This window comes from Nicotiana tomentosiformis, chromosome 4, assembly GCF_000390325.3.
Source record: "Nicotiana tomentosiformis chromosome 4, ASM39032v3, whole genome shotgun sequence".
Lineage (NCBI taxonomy): Eukaryota > Viridiplantae > Streptophyta > Magnoliopsida > Solanales > Solanaceae > Nicotiana > Nicotiana tomentosiformis.
In genome coordinates, this window is record NC_090815.1 from 59,311,159 (window position 1) to 59,336,336 (window position 25,178).

Here is a 25,178-nt window from a genome sequence, read left to right on the forward strand (position 1 = left end):
AAGCCAGAATTCACAGTTTGAAAATTTTGCATACAACTTTTTTTCCCTCAAGGTCTGGAGCACAATCCTCAAATAGTGCTCATGATCCTCCCCTCCGAGAGTACACCAAGATGTCGTCAATAAACACAATGAAGAATAAGTCAAGATAGGAGTGGAATACATTATTCATCAATTGCATGAATGCTGCTGAGGCGTTGGCCAGCCCGAATGACATCACGAGGAACTCTTAGTGACCATACTGAGTCCTACAAGCAGTCTTCGAAATATTCGGATCCCGAATATTTAGCTGATGATAGCCTGACCGCAAATCAATCTTGGAGAACACCCTGGCACCCTGTAGCTGATCAAATAAGTCATCAATGCATGGCAATGGATACATGTTCTTCACTGTAACCTTGTTTAACTACCGATAATGAATACACATGTGCATAGAACCATCCTTCTTTTTTACAAACAAGACACCCCAAGGTGACACACTAGGCCGAATGAAGCCCTTATTAATCAACTCTTGCAACTGATCTTTTAACTCCCTCAACTTTGTTGGGGCCATACGATATGGTGGAATAGAAATAGGCTGAGTGCCCGGCAACAAGTTAATACCAAAATCATATCCCTATCGGGCGACATGCCTGGAAGATCCGCCTGAAATACATTTGGATAGTCTCTCACTACCTGAACTGACTCAACAGTAGGAGTATCAACACTGACATCCCTCACAAAGGCTAGAGATGCATCACACCCCTTCCCAACCATTTGATATGCCTTAAGGAAATACATCACCTTGCTAGGAACATAATCCAAAGTACCCCTCCACTCCAACCGCGGCAAACCTGGCATAGCGAACGTCACCATCTCGGCGTGACAATCAAGATTAGCATGATAGGGCGACAACAAGTCCATGCCCAAAATAACGTCAAAATCTACCATACTAAGCAAAAATCGATCAACTCTTCTCTCAAAACCACCAAGAACAACTAAACACGACCGATACACACGGTCAACAACAACAGAATCTCCTACAGGAGTGGACATATAGACAAGAGAACTCAAAGAATCATAGGATATACCCAAATATAGAGAAAAGTAAGATGATGCATGTGAATAAGTGGAGCATGTATCTGTAACACCCCGAAAAATTTCGAAGTACTTAAGTGGTAAGCCCGATAAATTTTGCAAAGACGAGGCTACTTGGGAGGCCGGAGAAGAAATGAAGAAAAAGTATCCTTATTTATTTTAATAACCATGTAATTATGAGTTGTGCCTTATGAAAATGCTAAGGGATATTCCTATGAAATTTGTATGACTTGTATATTTGGTGTTAAGGGTGTTCCGTTCTGGTAATATAATTGCTTGTGAGGCCACAGTTGGTGTTGTTTTGTATTATGTTATGTTGTTGGATTATGTATATGATGTTAAGATGTGTTTCTGGGGCTCTCTGACAGGTGGATAGGCCTAATTACAAGGGAAACTCTGGCGAAATATTTGGAAATTTAGGGAGTTAGTCAAATTTGGGGCTGCTAGTTTGTGGTATAAAACAAACTAAGTTGCATAAGATTCTAATGATGGATTTTTACCCTCATTCGAGGACGAATGATCCTAAGCGGGGGAGAATGTAACACCCCGAAAAATTTCGAAGTACTTAAGTGGTAAGCCCGGTAAATTTTGCAAAGAAAATAATGTTTCATGGTGTCGGACTAAGCTCGGACTTTTTGGGTTGAACAATGCACCGGAAAGTAAAGAAAATTTTTTGGCGGAAAAGTGCATTTCTGCGGTCTATTATGCGACCGCAGAATCACTCTGCGAACCGCATAATGGCTGCAGAGTGAGGCAGTTAATTGGGCCAATTGAAAGCAATTATGCGGTCGACTATGCGACCGCATAACAATTATGCGGTGCATTATGCGACCGCATAACGGTTATGCAGACCGCATAGTGACCGCATACACAGACAGTTCTTTTGGCTATTTTGTAACCAACTATGCGACCGCATATGCGATCGCATACCTTGTTCCGGAGCTCCATTTTTGGATTTTTAAAACCCGACCCTATTTCGTTAAATACACTCTTTGGGTCATTTTTGAGCTATTATCTTACATTTTAGAGTGAGAGAGTGTGCCCTAGAGTGAGAAGGTGTTCTCCAATATTTTTCCTTCAATTCTTGCCCAAGTTTTCGAAGATTAAGAAGGGAAACTCATTAGGTCATCATCCTAGAGGTAAGGTTCTACAACCTAACCCTCAATTTCGAATTTTGTGTAGAAATGGATAATAAGCAAGATAATTTCTGGGCAAGAGGATTGGTTATTTTACATGCATGTGTTATCAAAGGATGCAGGAAGATTGTTGAGCTAAAAATGGTAAAGATTGGGTTGTGGGATGATGGAATCCTCCATAAAAAGGGCCTTGAAACCTTAATGCACACCTAGTGTTTGATAAAATGCTCAAATGAGCTAGAACCATAATCATCTTCCTAATTGTAGTTCAATTTGTTATATTTCTAAAATAGATTAAAGTTTCTAAGAATTCCGGAACGTTTTAGAGTTTAAGGAAGCTCAATTGAGGTATGTTGACTAAACTCTTCTTTAAGAATTGAAATTCTCATTATCCTTGTAAGTTCCGAGATGTTGAATATAAATCGAGTATTCCGATAAGTTTTGTGATGAAGATATATATTCAATTCATATTTCAAATGCTCTTATCATATTGCATTATAAATTGAGGATGTGTCCCAAACTATGAATTACGCATCCACATGTTATAATTTCTAGTCTTGATTTATGTGAAAATTATTATGCCAAGTTTTGTAGAGATTGCAATTGTGATACACCTCCACCCGCATACATTGGGGTGAGGCGGCATGACCGCTTTGTGTGGGGATTATGGTATAGAGATTGATATTGTGGAACTGCACCTCCACCCGCATATATATTGGGGTGAGGCGGCATGACCGCTTTGTGTAGGGATTATGATATTATGGAACTGCACCTCCACCCGCTTACATTGGGGTAAGGCGATACGACCGCTTTGTGTATGGTTTTAGTATTGTTGTGGCACCACCACCCGAATACATTGGGGTGAGACGGCATAGCCGCTTTGTGTTGGTATTGGTATCGTTGATGCATTTCCACCCGCATACATTGGAGTGAGGCGGCATAGCCGCTTTGTGTAGGTCTTTGGTACTGTGGTTATACATCTACCCGCATATATTGAGGTGAGGCGGCAGGGCCGCTTGATTAGAGTTGTGGTATTGTACGTACACCTCCACCTGCATACATCGGGTGAGGCGGCGGGGCCGCTTTGTGTGAAGATGGTTATAGAGGATCTCATCTTAAATCCTATAAATGTTGTTGATAGCTTTTAATAAGCTTGCTATGGTTGAGACGGTTATCTTTATTATTCTATTGCCACACTGGTTCATCATAATTATCTTGTATTTCTAAATTCTTAAATTGGTGTTTAGTTTTCATACTAGTACTATTCGACGGTACTAACATCCCTTTTGCCGGGGGGCGCTGCATCTTTAAATGGATGCAGGTAGTTCCACAGCAGGAGACATTGATCAGTGATAGCAGTACACCTTCTTCCCAGCTGACTTGGTGAGCCCCACTTCATCTCGGAGTCATGTATCTTTTGTTCTTTATGTATTATGGTTGAGGTATAGCAGGGGCCTTGTTGCCGGCATTATCATTGTACTCTTATTTATCTATAGAGGCTCCATAGACATAGTGTGGGTTGTGTATTGGTACTGGGAAAGACAAACTATGCTATGTTGTGGTTGTATTACTTGTCCATTTGAGACTTTAAAGATGGTGAAACTTATGGTAAGAAATTGGTAATTGCAGACACGACCACTTTATTGTTTAATTAAGGAAAACATATATTCTCTTTATTCATGAATGAGTTTGGGTAGAAGAAATATAACAGGCTTGCTCGGTCGGGTTCACTCGGTTTTGGGGCGTGACAGTATCAAATAAGATTGATGCATCTCTATGACAAATCGGAACAGTACTTGTGATAACTGAGTCTGATGCAACCGCCTGCATCCTACTCGGAAGAGCATAACATCTGGCCTGACCTACCCCTCTAGGGAGACCCCTACCCGCCTGACCTCCACCCCTAGCTGGCTGAGCAGGTGGAGTGGCAACTGGTGCGATAACCATGGCCTGAGAAGTCTGGGGACCCTGTGGAATATGTGGAGTCTGAGTAGTCTGTGGAGGTGCACCCCTCCTGAGTTTGAGGCAGTCCCTCACCATATGACGAGTATCACCATACTCAAAACAAGCTCTCGGAGGACGTTGCTGCTGAAATTGGCTCGGGCTTGGTCGGCTGGACTGACCGCTAAAAGCACCCCGTGCAAGAGGTGCACTAGAAAGTGGCAGTGCATAATGGGAAACCTGAGACTTGAGAGTAGCCGGAATACCACTGGAAGCTGGAAGTGCTAAATGAACTGGATAGCTCACGTAACCTCTACCATGATGGGTTGCAACTGGGGCACGGGCACCACTATATGTGCCAAAATCTCGAGGCCTCTTTGCCTCCATGTCCTCTCTCTCACGGCCCCGCATACCATCCAATCTCCGAGCAATCTCTATCACCTTCTGGTATTGGGTATCAGTCTCCAACTCTCGAGCCATGCTGAATCTAATACCATAGTTGAGCCCCTCGATAAATCGACAGACTCGCTCTCTGAATATGGAAACTAAGGCAGGGGCATGTCTGGACAACTCGCTGAACCTGACAGCATACTTTGATACGGTCATAGCACTGTGGCGCAACTGCTCAAACTCCACGTGCCATGCATCCCGAAGTCTCTGGGGAACAAACTCTCTCAAGAACATCTTTGAAAACTGAGCCCATGTAAGTGAAGCTTCCTCGGCGGGGCTACCCTCCTCATAAGCCCGCCACCACTGGTATGCTGGTCCTGATAGTTCGAAGGTAGTAAAAGCAACCTTGCTCGTCTCCACTATACCCATGGTATAGAGAATACGGTGGCACTTCTCCAGAAAGCCCTATGCGTCCTCTGTATCTAGGCCGCTGAAATTAGGAGGATGGTACTTTTTGTACCTCTCGATCCTGAGCTGCTCCTCCTCGGATGCTGCTGCCCTAACCTCGGGCTAAACTGGAACAATCGGCTGCACTGGTATAACCTTTGGGTCCTGGTCAACATGGACTCGCTACTCTAGGGTGCGGGCTGTGGGAGTGTATGCCCCTCCCCCGGCCTAAGATGTGGCTGATGCAAATGGAATCAACCCCGCCTGAGCTAGAGTACCAAACATGCTCAAGAACTGGGCGAGAGTCTCCCGAAGTGCAGGGGTAGCAAAAGGTGCATCAGGTGCCTGCCCCCTAACTGGAGCTACTGGTAGCTTCTCTATCGCAGCTCGGGAAGGTGCTCTGGCTGTATCACGTGCCGCTCCTTGGCCTCTGCCCCGATCCCGGCCTCTCGCGGCTCTAGTAGGGAGCGCGGGTGTCTGAACGTCAGATCCAACGGTGTGTGTCCTCACCATCTGTGAGATAATAGAAAGACAAAAATTTAGAATTCGAAATCAACAAAGTCGCACGATAAGGAATCAAAGAAGTGAAGTTTCTTTCCCAACAGTTCCATAGCCTCTCGAAGATAAGTACAGACATCTCTGTACCGATCCGCGAGACTCTACTATACCTGCTTGTGACTCGTAACACTTATGAACCTAGAGTTCAGATACCAACTTGTCACGACCCCAATGCCATGAACCTAGAGACTAGGTAAGCCTAACATACATGCAGAATATAACTCAGATAATGATAAAACTCTCAAATAACTCAGCAACTATTATAAAAGAACTCCGCAACTCAACAGAAACAAACTCCCCAAAATCCGGTGATATCAAGTCACAAGCTTTACAAAAGTATACTGAACATCCCTATACAATAGTATCTATAAAAAAGAAAATGAAATAGAACTAGATAGAGGGTGACTCCGAGGCTTGCGGACGCCGGAAGGTATACCTTGAAGTCTCCAAATCCGAACTCGACTCATTGATGCTTTGACTGGTAAGAGGTACCTGGATCTGCACAAAAAGATGTGCAGAAGCGTAGCATGAATACACCACAACGGTATCCAATAAGTGTCAAGCCTAACCTCGGTAGAATAGTAATGAGGTCAGGTCAAGGCCCTACTGGAATAAATAAAAAAACTGAACAGGTATATAACAGGGTGATAATAAATAACAATGAGGAGATATACCAAGAAGAGCTACACCGAACTAAGGCAAATAAGGCATCATGGAAGAAAACACATAATAAGAATGCCAAGGGAATGATGCAACCAAAACACGAGTGATTTAGTAGAAAAGTATCAACAAGAATCACTACCGAGCTACCGCCTTGTAGTCTCATATCAACAATTAAATCACAGTCTTTTCTTATATCACCGCGGGAGCCTTGAATTTAGTTTTGAAAATCATTTTTCCTGAAATATCTTTCCGCATTTTAGCCCACCTTATCACACCGCATGGCTTCAAGTAGTTCCCCTACTAGCAACACGCGTATCAAGCCCACCTTATCTCACCGCATGAATTTCAACGCCAATCTTTATACCACCGCATGCATATCAATGTCACAACGTATCACAAGTCGCACCTCAAGTGCCCAATATCACAACTTGCCAAACAAGTCAACAATAATAGTGTTTTCACAATAGATAGCCCATGGCTCAACCACAATATGCACAAGAATCTCAACCATAACAACTGAAAGTGAATAACTCAACAAGAATGGTATTTCACAACTTTACAACTTTGCCTAAATGTGAATCACGGCCTTTATAATTCAATACCAATTTCAATAATAAGATATTCCAAGAATAACAACTTCAAGTAAGGAACTCAACAGTTAATTGATGAATAAGGAATAGAGAAAACAATAACTCCAACTAAACATGTAAAGATAATTAACAAGCAAGAGATAAGACCTGTAAAGAATGTGAAGATAGACTAATGATGATGAATATAACATATGATGGTAACTCAATTAAGGCATGAAAGGAACCTACATAGCTAAAACCAGTCAATTAAAATATTTAGCCCGTGTACACACTCGTCACCTTGCGTCACAGCTTCCACGTATCACAATTAACACAAAACAACACCGAACCTAAGGGGTAATTCCCCCACACAAAGTTAGGCAAGACACTTACCTCAAAACACGCTAACTCAATCCACTAGTAATTCTTTCCCGCGATTATCCAACTCCGATTGGCTCAAATCTAGCCAAAACAACTTCATACCATAAATATAAACTATGGAAAGCTATTCAGAACAATAAAGTTGCAATCTTTAAAGAGAAACAAAATGTCAACTCAAGAAGTCAACCCCGGGCTCGCATCTCAGAACCCGAGCAAACTTACAAAATCCGAACACCCATTCGATAACGAGTCCAACCATACAAGAATTACTCAAATCCGACTTTAAATCGCCTTTCAAATTCCCAAATAAATGACAAAAATAAAGATAGATTCATGTAATATAGCCAAATCCGAGTTAGAATCACTTACCCCGATGACTTGCTTGAAAATCCCTCAAAAACTCATCACAAACCGAGCTCTCTAGGTCCAAAGATGGAAAATAAAATAAACCCTCAACCTAAGCCATATTCTGCCCGGCGATTTCGTATATGCGGGCTCACTGTCGCACCTGCGGAAATTCCATCGCAGGTGCGGTTCCAACTAAGGTCGGGAAAGTCCGCTCCTGCGGAGAAACATGCGCAGCTGCGTGTCCGCTCCTGCGGAACCAGGGCGCACCTGTGGCCAAACCCTCCGCAAGTGCGATGACATCAGAACAACAGCAGGTTCAGCAACCAACCAAGGTCCAAAATGATCTGATTTCATCCCGATTCATACTTAGGGCCCCGAGGACCCCGTCTGAATATACAAACAAGTTTTAAAACACATAATGGACCTACTCAAGGCCAAAAATCAAATCAAACAACATCGATTCTACGAATCGCGACCCAATTCAAGCCTATTGAAACTATGAATATTCGACTTCCAAAACTAATGTCAATTCATACCAAAATAACTCTGATTGACCTCAAATTTTGCACACAAGTCATAAATGACATGATGGACCTATTTCAACTTTCGGAATCGGAATCCGACCCTAATATAAATAAAATCAACTCCTGGTTAAACTTCTCAACCTTCCAAACCTTCAACTTGCTAACTTCTCCAATTCAAGCTGAAACGACCTACGGACCTCCAAATCAACATCCGGACACGCTCCTAAGCCCAAAATCACCATATGGAGCTATTGGAACAATCAAAACTCCATTCCGGAGTTGTTTACAAAGAAGTTAAACTACATTCAACTCTTTCAACTTAAACCTCCAACTTAGGGACTATGTGTCCCATTTCACTCTGATACTTACCCAAACCAAAACCAAACACCTCCGACAAGTTAAATAACCATAATACAACATAGAGGAGGAAATAAATAGGGGATCGGGGCTAAACTACTCAAAATAGTCGGCCGGGTCATTACACCCATTGCACGGGTTCTAACACTAGTAGAGGAAACTAATTATCCACACACAATATAGAAGGGCTTTTGCATCTATACCCGGTTTTGGGGTCACAATTGAACCTATACCCACTTTGCAAAAAAAATTGTAAGCCTACCCACTTTATGATCAACTTCAGACTTATCGAATCTGAAGTTAAAAAAAATTAGTCTGAAGTGAAAAAATTACACTTCAGATGCATTTAAGGATAAATAGGTCTGAAGTGTAACTAGTGATTTCATACACTTAAGGCCAATATGTCTGAAGTGAAAAATTGCACTTTAGATGCACTTAAGGCCAAAAGGTCTGAAGTACAACAAACGTTTTCCTACACTTAAGGACAATAAGTCTGAAGTGAAAAATTACACTTCAGATGCACTTAAGGCTAATAGGTCTGAAGTATAACCAATGATTTCATGCCCTTAAGGCCAATAAGTCTTATATGAAAAATTACACTTTAGATGCACTTAAGGCCAAAAGTTCTGAAGTGCAACAAACGTTTTCTTACACTTAAGGCCAATAAGTTTGAAGTGAAAATTTGCACTTCAGATGCATTTAAGGCCAAAAGGTATGAAGTGCAACCAACGTTTTCATGCACTTTAGGCCAAATAGGCCTGAAGTGCAAATTGCTGAGAAATAAAAATTTGTTCTTCGAATTTTAACAATCCAATATACGATTTAATACATAAATCTACTCCAAATGAGCTCAAATTTAAAACATAACCTTCAAATATCATCAAAAACAAACCACAATCATCAATTTTTCAAAACAACAATAAATCTAACGAAGCCATTTTACAATTAAGAAAAAGAAGAAGAAACCCTAAGCAATAGTAAAAAATAAAGCGCCACAACAGCTTACCACTGTAAAATATCATAAACTACCTTAAAATATCACAAACACCATATAAAATCATTCTCACCCGAAGAAGAAGAAGAAGAAAGAGGAGAAAAAGGCCTGAAGTTGTTTAAAAAAGTGGGTACAAGTTAAAAAAAATTTAAAAAGTGGGTACAAGTTAAATGGGGACGACCAAATAGGGCACCAGTGCAATTTTTATCAATGTAGAGCACAAATATTAACTGGTAGCATACAAACATTTTGTTCTCATAAAACGCACAAAGACAAAAGCGTTTTTTTTTTTGTAATAACAACGTGAAATTACACCACAGAACCTCTTCACATACACAACAGTTTCTCCCACAACGCTTCTATCAGTTCTCGAGAGATAAGGCAACCACCAACGAGTTCGAACAAGTGAATGATATTAGTTGTTAATTACTTATATTTCTTACGCCAATTATGCTTTTTCAATAGAATTAGAGTAGGAGAATATATCAGTTGATTAGATTAGAATTGTTAAGCACAATTGGTAAATATTAAGTTTGAAAGGATTACATACTGGGATCTGTTGATTGAACAGAAGTATTTGCTGATTCCGGGTGACAGGTACGATATTTTTTCAAACAGCAGGTGGCAGGTATAGCATTTTTTCAAAAGGTTCATTGGCGCAAAAGTAAAAAGGGAGAGAAGGGTATTAAAGAGATGGAGGAGTATAGAGAAAGTGAAAGAGATGGAGGATTACACAGAATGCAAAACATAATCAAGAGTAGATAATCGGTGTGGAAGAAGCGGTTATGAATCTGAAGGGGTTTGTGTATTTTGAGGTTTTATTCGCGGGGCATTATCACTTTTAAAATGGCAATTAAACGTAGAGGCAGGAAACGGGATTTGCTGCTGAATGGGATCGCCACGTCACCGGCCTTAGGGCCTTCAATATATATATATATATATATATATATATATATATATATATATATATTATATATAGATTCATGTGCATAAGAATGTGATATGGTAAGCTAACCAACTCCTTAACGGCCAACACCATGAACGAGTGTAATATACCAATTTACTTACTACAAAAAATCCAACAAATACCAAACCCCAAAACCGCATGATCAGCCTCGCCATGGCTCTCACTTTCATGCTCTCTCTAATGTCACCACACAAATCTTGGGGACTAGAGCGAGAGCAAGAAAGAATAAAGTATGGGTCGGTGGGTTTTAATTAGAAATCAGTTCGGGTGGTGTGTTTTAATTAAAAATGGTTCAGGTCATTTTTATCCAATTCGAACCACCTACGTGTATTTTTAAGTTGGGATGAAAGATTTAATGGGTAATGGACAAATGAATGTTATGTGGTGAATTACAATACATAGATGGTTATGTCGAAATTGCCTAATTTAAGGTAATTTTTGACGTCAGATACTCTTATTCATGTATTGCTAATGCACGCATTCTTTTCACATTCTATCGTATAAGTTATAGTATTAATGGTTGTTTATGATCGAGTTATGTGGAGATTATAATGTAGGAATTGTCAATGTGATTAATAATTATGCAGTTATTGATGTCCGATAAGAAAAATATAGAGATCGTTATATGATGAATTATAATAGAAGATGTTACATAGCAATTGCCAAATTTAAGGTAGTTTTGGACTGAATTGAGGGAGATGAGCATCAGATCTGGTTGGTCTCAAGAGATTCGGGAGGCTTCTACTGTTAGCTATAAGAGCGTTATCGGTGAGGCTAATAAGCTTTTTATGTTTTGATTCTTTGTTAAAGATGTACTATTAACCAAGTTATGTTTAACAATCGTGATGCTATTAAAATTACGTGCTATTAAAATTACGTATACCCTTAGCAATGTTTGTCCTATTAAAGATGTACTATTAAAATCATGACTCGTTTAAAAAAAAAAAAAACCAAGTTATGTTTGTCCAAAAGATGCTAATCATTCTGACGCTTGGAAAGCAAGGAGATGCAAACTTCTTCTCTATTTTTTTTCCTTTTCAGTCAATGATGATATGAACAAGGGCAAATGTTCAAATATGCCCTTGTACTATAGGAAATTGAGCACATTTGTCTTTTGTTAATACTTTAGCTCAAATATACCCTTACCGTCACATAGTTGGTCCATATATGCCCTTAGAGTTACACAGTTGGTCCAAACTAATTAGCTCTTTCGTTAATTGTATTAAAATGTATTACAAACACTATTTCCTTTGTACTAGTACTTTTTTTTTCTTTACCTTTCTCTTTTCTTTCTTCTTTTTTCTTTTCTTCTTTTTTTTTTTCTTTTTCTTTCTCCCTTATCCGTTTCCTCCATTACTGATGTCTTCTCCATTTTCGTCACCAATTTCACTTGACAAAACTCATGAATTCCAATTACTAAGAAAATTCTCCCATAAGGTAATCAAGTTCCAATTTCACTGGCCCTCTAAATAAATGAAATTAAATTATTCCAAAAATTATGGTTTAAACTTTAAAATAATATAAAAAAATCTCAACCTTGTTTCCAGAAAGATAATTTAATGATTAAAAGCCTAGAGTTCAAGTTGTAGTGTTATAAATTTGAGTTGTTAGTCAATTTTCAGCGGGACATTTTCTATTTTTTTATTAACTATGTAAATTAGGGGTGTACATGGAACGGGTTGGTTCGATTTTTATCAAAATCAAACCAAACCAATTATATCAGTTTGAATTGTTCGGTTTTGTTGGATTTTCGGATTTTTTGTCACATAAATATTATTTCAATCTTAATTTGTTAAATTTTTTATAACTAAATATATGTTCAGTAAAAATTACAAAATTGAAAAACATATGATCTATAAAAATATTCTTATAGGAGAATTTTCTTAGTAATTGAAATTTATGAGTTTTGTCAAGAGAAATTGGTGATGAAAATGAAGAAGACATCAGTAATGGAGGAAATCGGATAAGGGAAAAAGAAAAAGGAAAAAAAAGAGAGAAGAAAATAAAAAAGAAGAAAGAAAAGAGAAAGATAAAGAAAAAAAATATTAATAAAAAGGAAATAGTGTTTGTACACTTTAATACAATTAACGAAAGAGTTAATTAGTTTGGGTGAATTCCGTTTCGAAAAGGGCATATATGGACCAACAGTATAACTCTAAGGGCATATATGGACCAACTATGTGACGGTAAGGGTATATTTGAGCTAAAGTATTAACGAAGGGCAAATGTGCTCAATTTCGTATAGTATAAGGGCATATTTGGACCTTTTCCGTATGAACAAATTGGTTAATATTTTCATGCTCAAAATCATCGCTAGCCAAACCAAATCAAAAATATAGAACGAAAGTCGAAGAAAAAGTGTTAATTGGATACAACGCTTGGGCAGGAAATACAGTATCTACAATAATGCACAGTACCAGTCAATGAGGTGATGTTGAAGTAGCAGCTGAATTCTCAAGATTCCAAAGATGTTGGTTCGATTTTAACTCGTATGAATCCTACAATCCTCAAATAGGTGACCTATTCAAAGACCACTTTGTCACAAATATCTCGATCATACCTTCCAGAATCTACTCTTCTTGGTACACATAAGAATCAGGTATTGCATCTTAACAACTCAGCATAGCCACAACTAGTCAATGAATTCATCAAGATGAATTCGTCAGTTAGAGATAGGACCGATCTTAAAATGAAAAGACTTTGCAGAGTTTAATTGCTGAAAGCAGCAACTGACACATGATACCAATTACTAAAACAAGCAGTTATACAGACGTGAAAACCTCGAGTTGTAAACTACCAAAAATCAGCTGTGCAAAGATGTCATGATGACTGACATCAGGATCTGCTGCATTTGCTTTCTCGATCCTCCAAGAGTGCCACAAAATTACTCCGCCCTTTGCATATGACACGCACATCAAGTACATTATTATTGGCACCACATTTCGAGCGCAACCCTTTACACTTGGGATCATGCACACAAATAATGGTGTTATCTATGTTCACCATGTCTCTTATTTGCTTTAAAATGTAGATGACACTTTTCTTCTGGCTGAAAGGTAAACTGATCATCAACTGGTCTTTAGCATCTTTGTCCTCATTTTTCACTTTTCTATCTGCCACACTTGCTGATTTTTCCTCCTAAAAAGTACACCAACGTCTGGGTTCTGGAATGGTAGACATGAGAAGTTACCGTAGACACTGATTACAGCTGGTTCCTATGTTCTCAACCTTGCATCATAAGTAAACAATTTTCTGTGAGAACGAAGATTATCCTGCTCAAGCTTGAGAGTGAAATGAAAATGTAGTTTTAGAGTAAATAGAGAAGTGCTTTTCCAATGTGTATGCTCTATAATGAAATATTATTTACGATAACAATGATCTAAAGCACAAAGAGAAGCTAGACTTCAAATCACTTCCAAAACTTCCACAAATAGACTTTGAAAGCTATTCACTCAACTGTGGTACAACAGTTCCCAGCTGAGAACAAATCTAAATAAAATTAAAACTTCCAGGAATGCCAATATTTACATCTTCAATTTTTGTAGATTTTGGATAGTCCTACGTATTCAAGCTTCTGCCGAAAGCCTTTCAGCTCCGTTTCTTCTTCTTCTACTACTACCCCAATCCAAATCTACCCATGAAGGGGCATTGTTAGGTTCACATCTGGTCGTGCCTTAGCTACTTTAGGTCCAGATTCCTGGCTATTACTTGGTCTAAGGTGACAGGTTCCGGTTTGGTCTAGGATTTGCTTCAAGGCTTCTAATCTGGTTAGGTGCTGTTGGAGATTTAGAAGGAGTACCCAAACAGGGATAACTGTAGTTTGATCTTCTAGAGCAAAATCAGGCGTCCACCTAAAGACCCACATCCTAGATCCACATGTCCATATATCCTTATCATAAGGAAGAAAAAAAAAGATCCACATATCTCCATATATCTCTTAAAATAGATTGTATTATAATCGGATATCCATGAAACACATAAACATATATCTCAAGTTGAAGAGGCCAATGCAAATCTGTCTTTGGCAATGAAATCCAATCCAATCTCTTCTATTTGAGGTCAGCCGTTCGAGAACTTTTCAACCAAGGTCCATTTACAATCCTCACAAAGAATTCCATAATATCTTAGTCTTGGAGCCTGAGCTTAGCTCAGTTGAGTTGTGTGACTATTACTTTAAAAATACGAATTCATCCCCTAGGGTCAAGTATTAAGTAAATCAGAAATTAACTTAAGTTGATTATGTGCTTAAATATTAATTAATTTTTTTCACCGTGATACTTAATATAAAATGGGTCATATGATGGAACTTGGGAAAGAGTGATACAGCGTAGGCTTAGGGACACAACAAGAGTGATAGAGAACATGCCAGGTAGATCCACTATAGAGGCCTATATTTTTGCTAAGGAGATAGACATGAACTTCTTGGTATGAACACTATGTTGAAGTTCTATTGATTTTCAATGTAATAATAGCATAAAGACTGACAGATCATATTGAACTTTCCTCTCTTTCACTGTAACCTCTATGCCATACACTGGCCTATTATGATGATATCCATCACCAAACAACCACAGTTAGCTTTAGCTGCTGGAGATGAATGGGGAAGACAAAGAAAGGTTAAGGACAAGTGGAGAAAGGAAACATAAGTGAGACACTTGAGACGCCAAAACTCCACCTGATATTCTCTTTTCATCAAAAAGTTGTCTTCAAACAATGAAAAATTAAGATTTTTTTTTTTTTTTGGGGGGGGGAGGGGGATCAAGTAAAGTAGCTTCATAATCGTAATTATGCAGTAAGTAACTGAAAACTTACAATGGACCAGCACAAACATGTTGATCCAGTCATCAGGAGATCAATGTTCCGTGGTTATGTGGGCTCGGCCTTACAGACCCGAATTGGGGTTTTCGCTTCTGCAGCTCCTTCATCTGTTAGAGATTTAAAAAAAAAAGATCATGCAAATAATTGGCAGAGAGAGAGAGAGAGAGTACGCAAAAAAATGTTGATTGTGATGTGGAGCACAAAGGGATCAATCTGGAGAGAATATTGAAGAAATCAAATATGCAGGGGAGAAAATCAATCTGGGTATGAAGGTAATCTGGAGAGATGTTTTTAGTGCTTCAGTAATAAACTGGTCAGTCAAAATTGAAGAACACAAATTTTTGAGTTCTTTCATTATTAGCTACATGGTAAAAGAACACAAATTTTTGAGTTCTTTCATTATTAGCTACATGGTAAAAGAACTCAAAGCTTTAAATTTTATGTATGCATTTTCTATCAAAATATCTCTGGCTCTTTAGTTGATAGAAAAAAAAAAAAGGATAAAACAAAGAAATAAAAATGAAACTAAAATAGGTCCAAAGGTATGATATTAAGGCCAGATCAGTGCATGGACCAATAGGAAAAAAGTGACAATGAGAAACTGGATAAACTGCAGAAAGTGATTCGTTCTCTGTATTGGGCACAGAACTCCATTCGTTTATGAGGTCAGCATCCTTGTCGGCCCCGATAATCATTTCATGACTTGGAAACTAGATATGCTTCGTTGAACTGGCTGCATTTTCCATTTTAAGTTTTCAAGGGAACCACGGTTTGCTACCAATCCCCTCGAAACTCGCAGTCCATGACCATGAACAAAGGCAGAGCCAGGATTTGAACTTTATGGGTTTTAAATTCTAGAATAGTGACGTCACGCTTTAGTAACTGGGTTCTGAATTTAATCTTTGTACATATTTAGTAAATTTCTTCACACAAATACAGGGTTTGTACTAAAGCTAGTGAGTTTGGCCAAACCCGTACCTCTCCTTCTACCTCCACCCTTGACCATGAAGAAAGGAACATTTAATTACTAGCAGCTTAATTAATTACTAGTCATCCAGAATTTCATTTTTGGGAGTTCGGAGACTTGATACACTTCCTTGACCCCATCCTTTCTGCACCCGCTTCAAATTTTTCAAGGCTGCTGCACTTCCATCGTCTCTGTCAAAACAGGATAGATTGTCAAGAAGATTTCATGAAACATGATAGACTATAAAAGGAGATTTATAAAACAAACAGAAATAAAAAAGAATAATCTATGAACTGACAATTTAGTCAAGGTACGACGTAATAATGGAAAAGATATGATTTTTGAGAGAACCACATTCTCTTGTAGGTTCTCCACTTTTTCTATACCACTGGTATACCAGGGCTTCTCCACAATCAATAAATTATCACTTTATGGGAAAATTAATGGAAAAGGACAAAACATGAAAGTGAAAAAACGATCCATGAGAATGAGAGTGTCTAAACTTGGCTTGATCTTACCAATTTAAGACTATACACTCATATTTGATGACCCTATTAACCAGAAGTTTGGCCCTTTTCCGTTTCATTTTCTTCATCCACAAGACTCCACTTTTTCCTTTAAATAAATTGACATATGACATGGTTTCTCATAGACTCGGAAGTTCCACAACCTAATAACTATATAATTATCTCGTAGAGCCAGACTAGATAGCTAGTGAAACAGATGATCCCAGGTAAAAGGGGCAACCTAGCAAACTCAACGTATTCACTTTTGGGGGGAGGAAAGAGTAGTTTCTCAAATAATAGAAGACCGCCTGAATAAAAGGAAAACTAAGATAAAGCAGATGAACTTAAACTCCTTACCTGTGCACAATTGCCTGCCAACCATCTCCACCATATTTGCTTCGCTTCGCATGATTTAACTCCCTATAGTTTTGGTAAGCTTTGTTACCCACCTTACCTTCTGAAACCATCTCCAGCATCCTCTCCGCTAGTTCATCTGCCTCCTGCTTATTACCCAATTTACGTAAACCATCAATGACTGGCATGAATGATGCAGGATTAAACGCATATCCTATGTCCATCATCCTGGTGAGAATATCATGAGCACCTTCTAAATTCTCCTCATTAGAAAGCTTGTCAATAAGATCTTTGTAAAGGAAGCTTCCTAGATCAAAGCGTTTATCTAATGCAGTTTCCAGTAATTGCTTAGCTTCCAAGATTTCACCTCCAGCAAGATATTCATTGAACATCAGTGCATAGAGCGCTTCCTTGTGACCACATATACTCAAGGCTATATCAAATACCTCCTGAGCTGGTCTGAACTCACCAGTCCTGCAATATGATGTAATAAGCAACTCAAAGATATGCAGATTAGGAATTATTCCTTTCTGTAACATTTCATTCAAAAGAGAAATTGCTTCTTCAGTTCTCCCAGATTTGCATAGACAGCTAGTCATGATATTGTACGTGTAAACATTTGGAGAAATCCCTTTTTCTCGCATTTCATCCATCAGGTCACACATTTCGAATATTTGATTTTTGCTCCCCAACCCGAGTATCAAAGAATTATAAGTTCGTAAGCTCTTGTTACAACCTTTCTTCTCCATGTCCTTTAGAACCTGAAATGCAGATGATACCTTTCCTCTTTTACACAGATGATGTAAAATAGTATTATAAATAATTGAATCAGGGTACAACTTCTTTCCCATCATCTCAAGAAACTTCTTCTTAGCTTCATCAAGCTTCCCTTCTCTGAATAAACTGCTAATTATGGTTGAATAGGTGATCAAGTCGGGCAGGCATTTCCTCCCATGATCATCTTCATTAACCAAGCTCATAAACGACTTTCCAAGATCACCAAGTGCAGCACTTCCGTGGCTCCACATTTCACTCACAATCTCGACAGCTTTGTCCACTTCTCCAGTTCGGCAGAGACCATGAATCACTATGTTGCAACTCACGATATCCAGGCCATAACCTCTCTCATTCATCTTCTGCAGTAACTGCTGCGCCTCTGATATTTTCCCTTCTTTCCACATGCTATGAAGCAGAGTATTACAAGTGTACGTATTTGGAATGCAGCCTCTCTTCATCATCTCATGCAGAATATTCTTTGCCTCAGTCACTTTACTTTTCATGGAGTAGCCATGGAGTAGAGTGCTATAAGTGACTGTATCTGGAAATTTACCATCACTTACCATTAAGCTCATCAGCATTTTGGCATCACCAAGCATCCCATTCTTGCAGAGGCCATCAATCACAATGTTATAAGAATATATCGTGGGAGCTACTCCATTCTCCGACATCTCTTTCAGCACTGATTGAGCCTCCAACATCTTTTTATTCTTCACCAACCCACACAACCAGATATTGTAGCTCTGCACATTGAAGAAAATACCATCTTTCTTCATAGACTCAGTCAGTGTCCTCGCATCTTCAAGCATCCCTCTCTCACAAAACCCCTGCAACATCAAATTGAAAGTTACAACATTCGGCCTTGGCAAGTCGAATACCTCATCTATTTGCATATCCCTGAAAATTCTGGAAGCCTCAAGAATCTTCCCCGAGTTACAAAGAGCTGAAATTCTAGAATTGAAGGTAACAACATCAGGAACAAGCCCATCCTCCCTCATCCTCTCGACCAACCTCTCAGCGTCATCAACATCACCTTTCTTGCAGAAACTGGCAATCAAAGTATTGGATATTATCACGTTAGGACAAACGCCCATCATTTTCATCATATCCAGAAGTTTCAAACCTTCTAAAGGAAGCCCAAATTCACAATAGCCACGAATCAAAATCCCAAAAGTAAACTCATTAGGCTGACACCCTTTCTCGCGCATAACATCAAACAGGTGGCGGGCATCTCCCAAACGATTCGAATTACACAACCCGCCAATGAGAAGGTTAAAAGTATAAGTAACAGGCGAAACGCAAGCAGAAATCATATCTTTGTACAACCAAGACAAGAAATTCGGACAATCAAATTTCAAAGACTTATGCATAAGCAAATTGTAGAGTGATACATTGGGTGGTGGTTGATGAGGTAAGTGAGAGCGAGTAGATTTGAAGAGAGAAATGGCATCTTGAATATATCCGTAAGTTGCTACGAGCTTGACGAGGGTGTATTGAGAAGGAAGGGAGATTTGAGGGGATAGAGAAAGGAGGAAAGAGTGAAGTGTGTGGATTTCGGAAAGCATTTGGGAATGGAGGAGGATACGGGTTAGGGAAGGGATTGAATAGAGGGGAGGATTTGGAGTTGAGAGAGTGCGTTTGAAGAGTTGCCATGCCAGCTTGGGGTTGCTGGAGTTCTTGATTAATGCTTTGGTTAGCGTTTTGGTTTGCTGCTCCATTATCGTGTAAGAGTTCAATAGTGCTGAAATAACGGCTAAATGGCCGTTCTTCCTTCCTCCTTCCTTAGGTGCTTTCTTCCTCCTATGTATCTTTTCTCGAATACATTTGACTTTCTCAGTTCAAAGCACTTACAATTATTCCCAATTATTTTGATCTTGAGAAAAACATGTATTCCCTCCATTCACGTGTTAAATTATTTTCTTTTTGGTCTATTTTAAAAGAACAATCTTTTTTTATATTTAAACTAGTAAAGTAATTTGTGCTTTGCGCTTTTGTAAAAGACATTAGTAACTTTAGAATTGAAATTGTTATACATATACTCGAGAGTTGTGAAAAATTTCAAGTATATGTATGCTAATTAATTTTATATATTTTATTAAAGTTACAAATATAAATATTTCTATTAGATGTAGAATTTAGATGAATTGCATCTCTCATTAGCATATTCTGAAAAATGATAAAATAAAAAAGAATTGTGTGCATGTGTATGTATAACTTTAATAATTTGAATCTCTTGGTGTACTTGTTATTAAATACATCTATTTAGGTATTTTGATATTTATTTCACTTAGATAGTTGTACGTTGGCTTTCTAAAAATTTCCTCCATTCAAATAACATGAAGATGAAATGAGAAGTAAAGAAAGTTAAAACTGAAAGAATACAAATCAATGGAAATAGTGGGAACGCAAGGTGCAGTGTCTCTCCATTGAATTTTACATTTTTTTTATCTATTTATTTTTTTTCGCTCCTTTTTTGTTTGTTGTTGTCTTCTGTATTATGACTTTTCTATTCCTTAATTAAACATTTCTTGTTGATATTCCCAATCACCAATCAACAACTGTATAAACCACTGAGTGAAATGATACTCTAGTAATTAAAAATGTCATAGCTGATAATCTAAATTACCAATCAAGAGTGAACATAGGTTACTTATGATATATCAAGTACTATCTTCTCGTAGCTCAAATGATGATACAAATAAAGTGAACATCTAGAAAGCTAAATAGTCTCCATAGAAAAGTTACTTATAAATATAATGAAGGATCTGTCAAGGATAATAGAAAGGCACAAACAGTTAAAGACTCCAGCCTTTTGAAAGTTTTTCTGAAGAATACAGGTAGTTTTGCCTCTATTGCCCCCTCTTTCTTTCCAAGATAATAGGCATGTAATTCCATCTTTATCATTTCCAAAAACAGTACAAAAGCTGGTAATAGTGTCTTCTCTCTATTCTAAGCACACAGAACTGCTTCTTTCCGATGTGCAAGATCTTTAAGAGAATAAATTGGAAGAGGAGCCTATGAAACACATGATATATTGTTCAAATTGAACAAAAATAAATCCACAATGAGGTTTTACTTTTAGTACAAAGAGGGATATATTTTGACTTGGCTTTAATTTGAAACAGGTTATTTTGAAAAATAGGATGCAGACGAATAATCTTAACTGCGAAATTGGAATAACTACAATACAATTTTTTTCTTTCTTATGCCTTCAAAAAGTAAAACATTAATGAGATATAACATGAAAATTGCAAGAAATCTATAATCAGACTTACCTTGCTAATATCAACCCAACAATTTAAAAGTCTTATGAACAACTAAAGCCTCGGGAAGGCCTGACAATGTCATGTGAAGTTATTTGTATATAAAGGGAGATCACATTCAGGTTGAAAATTAGCATCGCAAAAGTAGCGGGTTTGTACTTACTATGACTCCCATGGAACTCTTCTGTCCATCCTTCCATGCTCCATTTCTGTGACTGCAAATGCAATCCACCATTACAAGCAATTCCAGTACAACTATGACTCAAAACGCTTCCATGGAGAATAGTGTGAGGTGATCTTAAAATATTATAAATTAGGCTACAATAAACAGAATAATATTGCTAAAACATTATATGTAGAGAGTAGATATATAAGGAGCCTCTGCTTCATATAGTAAAAAGTATATATCAAAATATCAAAAATTTTAATTGCATTTGTGAGAGGTAGAAGGGGTCAAATTTGCTCCTGTTACTATTTAAGTTAAGCAACTTTTATAGAGTTTTTAACATCCCTAAAATATACACTAAAGTTCAACTACATCTGTAATATATTCCAACTGATAAGAAACATTCCTAATGTATTAAAAAATAAACAAGTTTGAGCCAAAGATAATTCTCAGTTAGAAGAAGGGCAAAACCTAGCTTCGGCGATTTTGGAGGAGAATCGAAATCACGTTGAAACCTTGATCTCTAATGTCGTTGGTGACCGCTGGCCAGCCTCCTAAGGAGGCTGGTCTGTCACGCCCCGAACCTAGGAGCGAGACAAGCACCCCGTGCCTCACCTAACCTGGCGTACCAAATTGCGACTAAGGGACTCTGAACACATAATGTCATACTTTGGCCATGGGGCCACCTTGCAAGACAATTTGCGAAGCAAAATATAAAACTGAATGGAAACTAGCACTAACTAAATATCAATATAAAGCTAGGCCGACAAGGCCGTCATAGCTACTACAGCTGACAAACCACCAATTTATACAAACCCAACATACTGCACTAACCAACAGGATATGCCTACAAGCCTCTACTGATAGATGTACTGTGATCGGAACAGGGCCCCGACCTACCCATAACATATATACAGATATACATAAGATGTACACAAAACTCTAGACCTGGCAACTCCGAAAGACGTGGAGCTTACCGATCAGGCGGAACTCGGAAAACACCTACTGAGGAGGTCTACCCGTCTGTCTGTCTGAACCTGCACGCATGAAATGCAGCGCCCCCAAAAAAGGGACGTCAGTACGAAATAATGTACCGAGTATGTAAGGCAATAAAATAACTGAAATCTGAAACTGAACTGATAATATGATAACTGAAATTAACTGGGAGTCAAAGATGATCTGGAGATATACTTACCTGCTGATACTGACTCAACTCCTTCAATATAGTAAGTAAAATAATTGTACGGCCTTATAAGGCTCGGTATATATAACTGCTCTGCCATAGTAGGCTCGCTTATAGGTGCTCGGCCATACTAGGCTATGTATCTCGACCATGCTGGGCTCGCTCATAGGCGCTCGGCCACAGTAGGCTCGGTATATAACTTTCCATCTGATCAGAGGTTGCCCAATAGGGGCCTGCCCATCGATTATAGCTCGATGGTAATAAAAATACTGTAATACTGTATATATAGGCTTGCTGCTCTCTTGACTGGAAGAAGACAATACTAAAATTGAATATAGAGTCTCGATAAGGAATAATATTGTAACTTATGAGACTAGAATAGTGTGAATAAATTCATGAATATGAACTTCTCTTTTTGTCTCATTACTAACACATGTAGCTACGAGATCATGCCAAAATGAAGGAAGGCTTAGCCTTAACATACCTTATCACAATCTTTTCAATCACCAAGTTGAACTCACCTCTTCGCACCTTAATCTACAAGAATGATAATAATACTATCGTTAAGTTACGAAAGGTACAACTATCGCACAACGAACGACAAACCTATTTTGTATTAAAACGGGCAGCATCTCCCCTATAATATGCCCTTCCTCCAACTTCAAGATAACACCAACAATACAAGGACAGAACAATAACAACATATATACATCATTTTCCAGCCCTATATACACCATCAAATACTACAAAACAGCCCAACACACCCCAATCTCTTCGTACACAAAACGACCACCGTAGTAGTGTCAAACGACCCGAAAATGTTATGACGAACGACCAGCCAACCACCCTACATTTATATGGTGTTTATAAACCCCCTTCCTCCTCCAAAACTCCACAAAATAGTAATAAAACACGCAGCCCAACAGCAACACAAAACAGTCCACAAAACAGTCCGCTACAAGTGAATAACTCGAACTCACGGCTTCCGATCACCATCCCGTGAGTTCTTACAAGTATAGAACGACTTACCATGAATTTACAGAAGAAAAAATGGATGAAAGAGAGCAGTAAACTCACCTTATTTGTTGGATAACTCAGCTCCTATCTTGGTTCTTCAAACTCTAAGTTTTACCTCCAATTGGAACTTGAAAGGGAGAGAAAATCAATTAGGGTTTGTGGGAAATTTTTGGGAGGATTCTTTGCAGAGCTTATGTCTGGTTATTATGCTCTATTTTAAGTCTAATATATGAAGAAAATAGGCCCTTAAAAGGCCTCTTTGGACGACCCGAAAATGGCCCATTTTTGGGCTTTCATTTAAGCAAGTAGGTGACACACCTACTTGTCACCTAGCAGCTTGCGCAGTATCGCAAAAATGCACATATCTCTCTACTCCGATGTCGTATTGACAAATGGTTTAATGCGTTGGAAAATAGACTCATAGATCTTTAATTTGATGTGTGGAACACACCATAACTCTAAGTATATTGGGAGAAAATTGCAGTTACATTTGACCAAAAGTTTCAGTAAAACTTATGAATGTAACTTGTGATGACTTTCATCGACTTTTGTTCCACAACTCGCTTGACTTAAAAACATAACACACGGATGTAATACGACTAATATAAATCATAACATAATCTCTTTATCATGTTAATCAACCCTAGTCTCACCCCAAAGGTACATGCTATAACATTCCCAACTTGTCGACTTTCGATGAAACATTGTTTTATTTAATTGCTTTAGCTTCTGAACTGTCCAACCCTCTTTGTACTTGTTGTTCATGATCTTCAATATTTGTAACCTCAGAGGTAACATGATTAACTTACTTTATATACTTTTAAATATTATCTCATTTTTTTGTCCTACATTAGTTTGCTTACGACGCATTTTTACATACGAAAATATAGGGTGTAACATCACTCCCCCCTTGGGAACATTCGTCCTCGAATGTTTACTCTTGGAGACTTTGGAAACTTTTTCCAGAGTATCCTTCGTACACTAGGTTAAAACCAACCTGCACGTAGCCAGAAACATACTATGCATGCCACACATGGCCAATCTTTATAAATAGCAGCAATTTGCCTCTGACATAATCCTGTCTCGTAGCCCTGCTACATCTGGAACACACAAACGACCCTTGTATCTGAGAACCCCATCTCCCTTGAGCTCTAACAATGGCTTCTTCTGCTGCGGAACTCGCTCTCTCAACTCGACCAACTCTGGGTCCTCGTACTGCCTTTCCTTGACTTCAGCTATGAGGGATGATTTTGCAGTGTTTTGGATTACAACTCCACCATCCTCAGAATCTACTAACCGAACCCCCAACGAAGCCAATTGATGAATATCTCTAGCTAATTTTCAGGTAAATGATGCCATGAAGAGAGTTGAATTCAATTGAAGTGGAATTGAGCAAAAAAGAGTTGAAACAATGCAAAATTCTTCAGTGATTTCGCATCTGCGAAATACTGGTCGCTTTTACGACCTCGCATCCGCGAGGAAATGGCCGCACTTGCGGAAGAAGGCCTGGAAGGCAGAAACCGCTTCTGCGATCGATTCACCGTATCTGCGCTCAAAGTTCGCATTTGCGCTTGCGCATCTGCGCGTGCAAGTCCGCTTCTAGTAGTCAGTATTCCCTTCAAAGTTCTCTTCTGTGATAGGCTATCCGCATCTGCGGAGCCGCACCTGCGAGGATACTTCCGCAGGTGCGGTCAACGGGCTTCAGACCTGGACAAGATTGACAATTCATATTTTCTCAACTCCAAATACACAAATACACAACCTAGCTTATTGGAAGC

At 38.6% G+C, this 25,178-nt stretch overlaps 2 protein-coding genes across 3 annotated transcripts; both read right to left on the reverse strand.

Moving 5' to 3' along the window:
- Positions 1-226: 226 nt before the first annotated feature.
- Positions 227-4,970, reverse strand: LOC138909747 (uncharacterized). The gene is made up of 3 exons (XM_070200960.1): positions 4,106-4,970; positions 673-1,016; positions 227-403 (listed from the first exon to the last, which is right to left on the reverse strand). The coding sequence occupies exons 1-3, from the start codon at positions 4,968-4,970 to the stop codon at positions 227-229; spliced, it is 1,386 nt and encodes a 461-aa protein (XP_070057061.1).
- A 7,826-nt stretch (positions 4,971-12,796) lies between these two features.
- LOC104118795 (pentatricopeptide repeat-containing protein At2g17140) lies at positions 12,797-19,633 on the reverse strand. Of its 2 annotated transcripts, none has more exons than XM_009630155.4 (4): positions 16,998-19,633; positions 16,146-16,325; positions 15,162-15,274; positions 12,797-13,577 (listed from the first exon to the last, which is right to left on the reverse strand). In XM_009630155.4, exons 1-2 carry the CDS (start codon positions 19,487-19,489, stop codon positions 16,214-16,216), a joined length of 2,604 nt encoding a protein of 867 aa, XP_009628450.1. In that variant the 5' UTR covers positions 19,490-19,633; the 3' UTR covers positions 12,797-13,577; positions 15,162-15,274; positions 16,146-16,213. The 2 variants fall into 2 exon arrangements, with proteins under 2 accessions (XP_009628450.1, XP_070055921.1); XM_070199820.1 differs by having other exon boundaries at positions 15,162-15,265; positions 15,760-16,325.
- Positions 19,634-25,178: the final 5,545 nt, after the last annotated feature.

Coding starts and splice junctions, on each gene's coding strand:
- LOC138909747 (XM_070200960.1), bottom strand. CDS start 4,970: ATGGGTATAGTGGAGACGAGCAAGGTTGCTTTTACTACCTTCGAACTA. Junction 1,017..4,105: donor TCAGCCAGCTAGGGGTGGAG/GTCAGGCGGGTA, acceptor CCACTCCTGTAG/GAGATTCTGTTGTTGTTGAC. Junction 404..672: donor CTACTGTTGAGTCAGTTCAG/GTAGTGAGAGAC, acceptor CATTATCGGTAG/TTAAACAAGGTTACAGTGAA.
- LOC104118795 (XM_009630155.4), bottom strand. CDS start 19,489: ATGGAGCAGCAAACCAAAACGCTAACCAAAGCATTAATCAAGAACTCC. Junction 16,326..16,997: donor TGGCAGGCAATTGTGCACAG/GTAAGGAGTTTA, acceptor CTGTTTTGACAG/AGACGATGGAAGTGCAGCAG.